We start from the raw sequence: 11,377 nt of genomic DNA, 5'->3' as shown, positions 1-11,377 counted from the left end.
TACACAGAAAAATTAATTAAAAAACTTTCAAAATATTTCGAAAGTGAGTTTATTGTCAAAAAAACATAAGTGATATTAAGATTAACAGTTTTTTTTTAAAGTACAAATTAAGTAAACAAAAATTAATAAAAAATCAGTTCTGATCTTCATTTTCAATGGTATTTAAAGAATTGGTGGCATGTAAGCTTCTTTAACAGTTTTGCTAATTGTCATTTTTGTTGTACGAAAAAACATGGCTGAGTAGCTCAACAGTTTTTAAATTTTTGTACAATTTTATTTACTATGTCAACTAACAGAGCTTGGTAGATGGACGGTTTTGTTGGTTTGAAGTAGGAAATATTGTATAGTTCTAAAAGCAGAGAGAATTATTTAAAATCAAAGACATTTTTTAAAGTTTAAAACTTTACACTTCCTGTTATTTTAGTTCCTGACTACTGCATGGGCTGCAACAATTCCTGTTCCTGCTGGTGTTTTTATTCCTGTTTTCAAAATGGGTAAAGTATATTTTTACTAATCAAATGAGGAATATTTTTACATAATTCCACTGATTGACTCTACCAATCACAGACCTTGTTGAATTGATAGAATCTGATATATTTTTTTAAAACTGTGATCCTTAGATTTTTTTGCTTCCATTGTGAGTTAACACATTTAATAGACCAATATCTGTAGAAATACTGCAAATATATGCCACTTTATTGAACCAAATGCAGTAATGCATAACTTGTGTTGTTAGAATATTATGTACATTGACACATGTTGAATGTCTTGACTTTTTTTTAATTATAAATACATTAATTATTTTATTATTATTCAGTTAATTGATCAAAAATAACTTGTGCAATAATGTTGTTCTTGTTGAGAATATGTTTGGTAAAATTTCACCATCAAACTGAATTTGAATTATGAACTTTGCAGACTTGTCTAAAATGAGCAGATTTTGAATTTCTGTGGTGAATTTTGCATGTATGAAAAGACTGTATAAATGCATGTGTTCTGCAAGAAGAACTTATTAAATGCATTTATATATGAAAAACCTACAATTTGAAATATGCGTACTTAGTGTAAAATTATTTTTTACTTGAAATTGTTAATGTGTGAAAATCACTTCTGTTAGCAATAATGTTATGTCTTTAAAAGAATTGTTAACAGTAAAAATTCTACCCTGCTGTTATTCTGCTGTTTCAAAAAATTATGCATTTTCAAAAAACTGGAGATTTTATGCTCAACTTGATCCTTTAAACAATTTTTTTTTTGTGGGTGAATATTCTAATGTGTAACTTTTATTAATTCTTTTAATGTATAGGTGCTGCTTTTGGCCGTCTTGTTGGAGAGTGTATGGCAGCTTGGTTTCCCGACGGAGTAAGGCTAGGTGAAACGGTGACCAAAATCATTCCTGGTGGTTATGCTGTTGTGGGTGAGCTTCACAGTTTATTGGTTTTTGCTAGTTTTTTTTTGTGCTACATCAAATAGCCTAGTTTTAAGGGTAAGAGCTGTATAGCTACATATTCCTCTATTAGTACATTTGATACTAATATACAAAAAGAAAAGTAGAGTATGTAAAACATTTGGAAAAAAAATACTAATTAATTCATCTTATTGTTCACTCTTGATCCAATATGAGAATGTGCCCCCCCCCTGTTTATATGACAGGAGAATACTTCTAGAATGTTCAGCATTTTGTCAGTTCTTAATTTTGAAGAACTTATTAATATTTTTAGAAATTTCTAGCAGATGAACTGTATCAGTGAAACTCCGTTTTGTAAGTTTTACCTCTGAGAACCTATTAACTCTCTATGAGGTCTCAGTCATTTTGAGCGTAGTTTCTGTGTTTTATTTGAACAACCTTTAGAACCTCTTAAACGAATAGCAGTAGTTTTTGTGGTAAAACTTTATACTTTATCTCTTATTGTCACTACCCTCATAAACATGTTCATTAGTAATGCGTAATACTGTCTGAGAGAATTATAAGCCTTAAAAGACAGAGGCTATGGGAGGAGTGTGTCAATGTGGAGTGAACAAATATGGTGATATATCAGTAAAGCAAAAAGATAAGAGGTTGAAATTTTTTATTTTGCCCCATCAATATTTATAGTATGTGTTTCTTAGTGGTTGAAAAACCCGAAGCCCTTATAAGGGAAGAGCATAAATCTATAAATAAGAAGCCGCAGCTCCGCACATCGTGTGACTTTCAGAGGTGCAGATTGAGAATTTATTTATATATGTTTCCTTTTGAAATTAATAACTTAAGACTTAAATAATATAAAAATTTTAATTATAAACTACGTTTTGATTGCAGGCTTAGATAATAAGTAGTTTAATTACATTTTGAATGTAACTCTATAAAAACGTTGTGACATGTACACTTTGATCCACACATATCGACAGAGTTAATAGTTCTAGAACATTATCAAAATGTTGTGACATGTACACTTTGATCCACACATATCGACAGAGTTAATTGTTCTAGAACATTATAAAAACGTTGTGACATGTACACTTTGATCCACACATATCGACAGAGTTAATAGTTCTGGAACATTATCAAAACGTTGTGACATGTACACTTTGATCCACACATATCGACAGAGTTAATAGTTCTAGAACATTCAGTAGAAAAACCATAACAGTGAAACCCATTTTCTAAGTTTTACCTCAGAGAATGTATTAACTTATTAATTGGTTTCCATAGGTGCCGCTGCTCTCTCTGGAAGTGTTACTCACACAGTATCAACGTCTGTTATTGTTTTTGAGCTGACTGGCCAAATGTCACACATCCTTCCTGTAATTGTGAGTATCTTTAACAGGATCTTTTTTTGTTTAATGATAGGTAACTATTACATAGATTTATTCAATGTCAGGTTATATACTGTAACATTGAGAGATGTTTATTTTTAGTTTTGTTGTCTTCAACATGTACACAAGGTGAAAGTAAGCCACCTTTCTTATGTTATATTGGTACATACAAACTGCTGGTTGAGAGTGTTATATATAAAATATGTGTACTTCTGATGTATTATTTAACAAATACAATCTGTAGGGCTGTACACATTGAAATATGTTTTACATACATGTATATTATATGATAATTAGTTGATACTTTGTTCCTGATTTATATACAAGTTTTGCATGATTTATTATTCATTTCTTTATGTGATTGAGGAAAAAAATAAGAATTATAAGTGTATATTTCAAAAAGTAAACCTAGTAAGATGTCATTATAAAAAAAAAAATATTAGCCATCAATATGATACAGAAATGTTTGAATTTCAATCTTTATAATTTATAAAATGACATTAATAGGTTATTATCAGACGATATATTGTACAGTGTACACATAAACAGGTAATTACTGAATACTTTCTTTTCTAACAGATAGCTGTTCTAATATCAAATGCCATTGCCCAGTCACTACAACCTTCCATTTATGATAGCATTATTAAAATCAAGAAACTTCCGTACTTACCACCCATTCTTACAGTCTCATCAGTGTAAGTTTGTTCTTTACCTATTTGTATGTAAATTTTTCTAGCATATTGATACGTGTAATTCCTTAATACATAGTATGCATGTAATTGTCTAATGAATTTACTTATTTCCTATTTAGTGTTTTAACATGTATGTAATAAGGTATTCCTGAGGGGTTCTCCTCGAGCCAGTTGTAAGAAATTACAATATTAATAGTGTATATGATGTGTATTTTGTCCAGAGATGACCTTACAGCTTCTATAAGTGAAATAATAGTTGCTTGAAAACATGCAATGTCACAGTGTCAGTGCATGAGGTTGATTGATAGCATGACATCATAATATTAGCGACATGTTTGCTGGTTGGTAAAAAGGTGACAATACTTGTATCTTTTATGTTAGGCTATTGCATACTTATCAACTTGAACCTATGTAATCAAAATAAATTCTCTTAAATTGGCTATGGCACATAACTCAGAATATTTTATTGGATTTCAAACTTCAAACATGGGGCCCAAAGGAACTGCCTAGCTTCCTATGCTCTAAAGCTGGTTCTGATTCTATTTTTAAACTTCAAACATGGGGCCTAAAGCAACTGACCAGTTTGCTATGTCCTAAGGTTGATTCTGATCCTGTCATAATATGATAATTTATTTGCTCTTTAAAAAAAAACATGAAGCAATTATTTACTCATGTCTAATGACTCATCCTCCTCTTGACTAAAGTACTTAACAAAGGTATGTACAATTAGAAACATAATCCAGTCATTGTTACTGCAGCTACAGCAGGCATCATAAAGTCATAGAACCTTGGTGGTAGATTTATTTTATGTAGCCAGTTCAGTGATAACAGATGTTTTATTTCATTGCTTTTTACTGGTGCTGTTTTCATTTTGCCATAAATAACTCGCCACAGATATAATCAATAATTGAAACCATCGGTACTTTGAGAAACACCATGATTTATAATGGAAGAAAATAAAGACGATTGTATGTTTCACAACTATTTCATTTATTACTACCATGATTTTGCCCACAAAGATGGAGAGTCTAGAAAGTACACTGTGCTTATAAGTTGACTGGAACCCTGATAGGTTTTTTTTTTAAGAAGTAATTTGATTTGAAAGTATGAAGTAGACTCTTAATGGCTGTTTTTAAGGATTAATGAAATGCTCTAATGGCAATCAGGGTTTCAAACAACATTTACTCTTTCTGTAAATACAAATTGAATATACATATCTGTGTTATATTTTAATACTGCACATTGTCCCTAAATGAGTCAGCGGTACATTTATGGTCGTGCAACCAAAAATTTTGGGGTTCGATTCCCTGCAACGAACACAGTAGATAGCCCAATGTGGCTTTACTCTAAAAACAAACAAATACTGTACAGATGTGGTTACATGTTTTATTGGGACGTTTTATGTGTATCTTTTTTATTTTCTTCAAAAATCAATTTCCAATTAGCTGTAAGGGTTTAGGTAAATGTCACTATTTGTGTTGATAAAAAACAGTAATATTCATAATTTGCTATGGCAACTAAAAACCCTGTATATAATTAAATTACAACCAAGTATATAAATTGTGAAAGGAAATGGAAAGTTTTCCCATAATTAAAAGTACTGCTTTCCAGTTTTCTGAGAATATGTAATTTGACACATCATTATATGGACTCACAGTTGAACAGTAAAAACATTGGAATTTTCTATGGTTTTATTATTATTTTTATTTAGTGTCTCTATTTTCCTGTAGTTTTTCCTTTAGTGTTATGTGGATATGTTTTGTTGAATAAACCTTTTTTTTGTGCTTTAATTTATTCATTTCAAAACTTTTTCACCTCAACAATAAGCAATTGTGTTTATGAAATTATTACATTGTCCTTATAAGCGATGTTATATTTTTTATGATTGTTTTAAAATCATAGACTCAAGAACTGTTTAATTCTGATGTTGCTAAAGTCTTTCATCCTGTAGAATTCGTAAACTTAATTAATGGAGAAAACTTCTCAGAAAATCCTTGAACTAGCAAAACTTGCATATCTGTCATCTCTCTGATAGTTGTATATCTGTTCTCTCTGGTAGTCTGTATATCTGTTCTCTCTGGTAGTCTGTATGTGTAACATAGTTCTAGTTATAATACTTAAGAAAAGCCTTTGTATAATTTATGCTCTCTGGATTTGATACACACAAACACATTCTGAATCTGAATAATTTATGAGTTATTCTGGTAATTTTCAGGGCCCACAATGTTTATGTTGATGAGATTATGGTCCGAGATGTTTTGCATGTGTGGCAAGGAATGACCTACAGAGAACTCGGGAATATTCTGAAAATGAAGAAACGGTTTCATTCCTATCCTTTTGTTGACTCTCCAGGTCAGTTTTCAGTTAATTTGAAGAGTTCTCCTAGGAAATATATAATACGTGTGTCATGATACACTTAATAATTTTAACTTTGCTTCACAATAGATTTTGGGTTCATGCTCATAGAGTTTGGGGGAATTCTAAGACTTTTGACAAAATTTTCAATATATTTTTTTTTTCTTGAAGCATGCAGTTGTCAGTTATATGTATAGTAGGGGGGAGGGTGTCATAAAACCTTTTGAAAAATGCATTCTATATTTGGTAGTGTATCTTTGTTTGATAGTCCCTTGGAAATGAAGTGGGTTACTGGGTCTGACAAAAAAAGATTTGCTAGAATTTACTATCAGTATTGTTGAGAGCTAAAGTCACACAAAAAAACTGAGATGTTATTAGATGACTGATATAAATACTGCTTCAGTTGAGACTTTATATGTTGTTTGTCAGGGAGGTGTGGTGAGCTCTTGCATTGATCAATCATATAAATACTGCTTCAGTTGAGACTTTATATGTTGTTTGTCTTGGAGGTGGGGTGAGCTCTTGTATTGATCAATCATATAAATAGTGCTTCAGTTGAGACTATATGTTTGTCTGGGAGGTGTGGTGGAGCTCTGGCATTAATCAACCATATAAATACTGCTTCAGATGAGACTTTATATGTTGTTTGTCTGGGAGGTGTGGTGAGCTCTGGCATTGATCAATCACATAAATACTGCTTCAGTTGATACTTTATATGTTTGTCTGGGAGGTGTGGTGAGCTCTGGCATTGATCAATCATATAAATACTGCTTCAGTTGAGACTTTATATGTTGTTTGTCTGGGAGGTGTGGTGAGCTCTGGTATTGATCAATAGCCTGTTTTGGCACTTTTTTGGCATAATAGGTAAACCATAACAATTAATAAACAAGTTTAATTTCAGCTGGTTGCACTAGATCCCCAACTTGAAATATTTTTGTTAATATGCAAAATGTTACTTCCTACTAATAACCCATTTTTAGTTAAAAGTAATAAGCCCCAAATTATACAGTTAATTTAATTAAGTATTTTTCAAGTTTCATGGTTTTTTTAAAAAAACACTTTCTACTATAATTGTGTGCATCCATGCACATTAGGTAAAAATGGTTTTCTACAAACATATTATTAAAGTTATGATCGATTCGATTTACTCGTATATGTTGTGGTGTTTAACTAGTAAAAGTAATACACCTTTTAAACCACAATTATTTATTATTGTAAAACAAGGATATTTTGCTACGTGTTCCAACCACATTTGTTTGGGTCTTTATAACAATGACGATAGCTCGTGATTAGTATTGTTGACTAGCTGTCTTCCTCTAGTCTGTCAGCTCAAAATTAGAAATAACTATGCATTGGTAGCCCTACTCTAGTTTTGTACAGAAATTCTGAAAGCTCATCAGATACATGAATAAAAGGAAAAACCATTAAATATAGTTTTTCGGTATTTTCACTTGCATGTGTACGATAGATTTACATCTGAAGTAAAAAAGAAATCATTTAACATGCTTGTAACTGTTTTTCTTTCTTCATACTTATCTAACATTAAAATATTAATGCAAATATATATATATATTTTGAAACTGTTGAAATGTTCCATCTTGTAATAAAATGTTAATGAAGGTGCATTTAAAAAGTCACTAAGCACATGTAATGATGGTTCAGTTGTATGTGATTACTGCTGGCTGTATCACTTAGCTATTATAATAAAGAGTAGTGTATGATTAGCACTTGTTTTTAAGAAACGGAACTGTTAGTAAGTAGTTAATTGTTCAACAGAATAACCGTGAGCATAAAAAAAAAGTGGAAGGTGAAGTTCTTTTTTTTTAAATAAAAGTCAATAATTTTTTTTTCTGGAATCAATCAAAGATAACAGACTGTTTTATTAAATGTTTGAAAGATCTGTTGCAAAAGTTTTAAATGTTTAATAAAATTATGTTTCTCCTAAAGAGTCCATGATTCTTCTGGGATCAATTCAGCGATTTGAGCTTAAGAAACTATTGGAGAACCAATTAGGTAGAGAACGCCGACTAAAAGAAATGGCAAGACGTCAGTCAGTAGATGATGCACGTAACAAGCCTCAGTTTTCTGACCAGCCTCGTAAAATGTCGAGGTTTGAAATAATACCCGTTTCAGGAAGTGATAAAGTGAGTATTGTAGCTTTGTTTTACAATCTGAAGATACTAATGATTTTTAAAAATTGTACGGAAGCTTTTTGTCAGTAAAAGACATTTCTCAACTATGCTAAAGAATGAGAAGTGTGGCAGTTATAGCTTGTGGAAGATGAATATTGTGTTAAATAAGATTTTATAAAGTTGGTAATTTTTATGGATATTATTTTAGTCACATTGCTAATAATTTTTATCGAAGTTTGACATGAGCTATCAAGTTTAAATTTAAGAACATTTATAAATTAATAATTTCATGATTAAAAAAGTAGATCATAATTGTCATTTTATTAGACCTTAGAAAATGTGGCAGTTATTATCATAGTAACAATATTTTGTGTACGTTTAATCATACAAAATAAAACAATAGGTGTAAGTAATAAGTTAGTGGAAAGTAACACTATTAACAGGGAAAAAAAAGTTCTTGTTAGTTTAGGATGTCCTCTGATGGGTCATTGGTAAGTCATGGACTTACAATGCTAAAATCCAGGGTTTGATTCCCTGTGGTGGGCAGGGTGCATATAACTCATTGTGTAGCTTTGTGCTAGTGCAAACAAACAAACATTTATGACACTCTCTTGAAATAACACTCTCTGTTGTTCAAGTTTTAAATTCTGTAAACTTTGGGGGGGGGAGATCTAAATGATTATTGAAAAAACTCCAGTAATATTTATTCAAACTTAGGATTAAGAATAAAATGAATAAAATCTGCAAAAATTATATTTGAAGTACTATAGTGGGAGTTTTTCAAAAGTTGTGCAAAATTTAATAAAAACTGTGTATGTTTTTATAGAGGGTTGATTCATTAATAAATTTTGTACTGCTAGCACTAAGTTCTAACTTGATAAAATCTGTATTTTTAAGAGTTTAGTAAAACAATATTTGATCACCTTTCGTATATTTATATTTCTTATCAAACTAGTCCATGATATAAATTCAATACACATTAACACGTACACTTGCTAAACTTATGAGGTACAAAACTTTTCATCATTTCTTACTAACCACACACAATATAAATGTACAGGGGTCGGATTCAAGGTAATTACTACCTTGTAGTGAAATAAGTTTCAGTTGAGGTGTGAAGAGTAATGTCCAAATTTCGATTAATTTTCCCTGTTGATATTTACTTAATGTCCCAGGTGATGTTAATTTAAAATTGTATATGCTAGTTTTTTTTTTTTTATGAGTGATTGTTTTTGTGGAAATAGAATCATTTGGCTGTTAGGAAGTAAAAATCCTTTAACTGATCTTCCAATTGTGAAATTTTTATTGGTTGATGTTGAAGTTCAATTTATATGAGAGGAAAGTCATGTTTATATATAGATATACAACCATGTTTATATATACAGTCATGTTTATATATAGATAACATGTAATAAAACTAGTGCCTCGCATCTGTTTAGAAAAGGGCATAGCCTAATGGTCAGTATACTGGATTGTGACTCTGAGGGTTCATGGTTCAGTTTCTGTTGCCACAAACTTGCACTCAACATTCTGGATCCATGAATGCATTATAAGAGTTACTGTCAAATCCCACTTGTTGATTAGAGTAGCCCAAACGTTTATTGTGAGTGTTGTTCACTAGCTGCCTTCCCTTTAGTCTTATCAACTCAAAATTAGGTACAGTTAGCATAAATAGTCCTTGTGTAGCTTTATGTGAATATCCAAAACAAATATTAAGAACATGTTAGTGTTTATAGAAATAAAACTATTGTATTTTTTAAATTAAAAAACAAATATAATGTTTCTAAAGTATATTAATATAAGATAATGATGTATTAATCTGTGAAGGTCATTAAACTTTTTAAAGTACCAGCCTTGCTAGTAAAAACCAACAACAATTAATGACTTGGATGCTTTTAGTGATTGTAACTAGTCAGCTGATGTGAATTTCCAGAAAGCATTACATTTGTTATTTCATATTATTTAAATAAACCATCTAATATTATACCTGTGTTTGAAATAACAGTTAAATTTCTTAATATTAGATTAGAAAAAATATACTATACAGTGTACAGAAATGCCACAGCTGTCTTTATTTGATATTCTAAACTTGGGAATTCACACTGAAAGATGTGTGTGGGCAATGAGCAACAAGATATATAGATCAGTTTTATACTATAACTTTTTCCATAAATGTTGTGCTTGCAGCTAGACATTTTTTTTATAATTTTGACCATTGTTTGGTGGGTCTGAATACTCATAATTGTGCTTTGATTATAACCTGGCAAAAATTGTAAGTGCCCCTTTATGGCTATTGACTAAACTCAAGCACCCTTGGGCTTCTTGCCAATTGTTTTTCCTGATGCTCAGTAGGGTAGCTGGCAAGAAAGTAGTCTAAGATTTAAATTGTTTTTGGATGTTTCAAGATGTACATATCCCATCATCAGTGAACTGTAATACATCAAGGATAGTACCAGTCCATATTTTATTATGATACATTAATTTCAATAGATACATTGAGTTAATAGAAAAAATTAAAGAAAACAGGATACAGGTAACAGACATTTAAAAAAAAAGTCAGAATAGTGAAAGTTGATAGGATCTTTGTTTATTGATGGGTTTTTGCCAAAATTCTGAAGTTATTTATTAATATTTCATATCGTGAGAACTTTTACCTTCAAAGTAAGTTACACGTTGTTTAAAAAGCTACTTTCAGGACTTACAAGAAGTTCTATCATAAAGACATACTCCATATTCAAATACATCTATGGGTCATTTATCAATATACTTTTAGTGACTTTGCAAGGCCACTTATGTGGGTAGGACAAAATGCCAGCTAAAAACATGCTTATGAACATATAGGAATTTCACATAGAGCTGGTAAGTAGTAATAAATTCATCTTTCTCTCTGATACAATAAAGCCAGCATTTTTTTATTTTTAGTTTTACAATTTTTTTTTAAATAAATTAGAGTGTGAGAACGGGGGGGGGGGGCTTTTTTTTTCTTAGTAATAATTAAATGGTTACACCAGTCAAACTGAACTTTTATGGACACACAACTGCACAAGAATGTGTAATAATGAAAACCACAAAGCCATACAAGGTTGTGATTTATTTATTCATCAATTTTAATACAATGTCATGTCACTTTCTAGTGACTTTGTGGGGATGGCGGGTCATTGGGTTGTTGCCAGAAGTGAAGCATGTGTTGCATATAGGTCTGACTATTGCTAGTGACTTTGTGGGGATGGCGGATCATTGGGTTATTGCCAGAAGTGAAGCATGTGTTGCATATAGGTATGACTATTGCTAGTGACTTTGTGTGGATGGTGGATCTTTGGGTTGTTGCCAGAAGTGAAGCATGTGTTGCATATAGGTATGACTATTGCTAGTGACTTTGTGGGGATGGCGGGTCATTGGGTT

The 11,377-nt window shown here is 31.1% G+C and overlaps 1 protein-coding gene across 1 annotated transcript in view; it reads left to right on the top strand.

The window, feature by feature from the left end:
- Positions 1-11,377, top strand: part of LOC106466619 (chloride channel protein 2-like) — a 48,207-nt gene that overhangs the window by 24,769 nt on the left and 12,061 nt on the right. Inside the window, exons 12-17 of the mRNA XM_022394659.1 lie at positions 425-494; positions 1,307-1,417; positions 2,693-2,790; positions 3,376-3,491; positions 5,704-5,840; positions 7,791-7,987. Of these exons, the coding sequence (XP_022250367.1) occupies positions 425-494; positions 1,307-1,417; positions 2,693-2,790; positions 3,376-3,491; positions 5,704-5,840; positions 7,791-7,987 (729 nt within the window). The remainder of the gene's footprint in view (positions 1-424; positions 495-1,306; positions 1,418-2,692; positions 2,791-3,375; positions 3,492-5,703; positions 5,841-7,790; positions 7,988-11,377) is intronic.

Source organism: Limulus polyphemus, unplaced genomic scaffold, assembly GCF_000517525.1.
Source record: "Limulus polyphemus unplaced genomic scaffold, Limulus_polyphemus-2.1.2 Scaffold2325, whole genome shotgun sequence".
In the NCBI taxonomy this organism is placed as follows: domain Eukaryota; kingdom Metazoa; phylum Arthropoda; class Merostomata; order Xiphosura; family Limulidae; genus Limulus; species Limulus polyphemus.
This window is presented reverse-complemented; position numbering and strand designations above follow the sequence as displayed.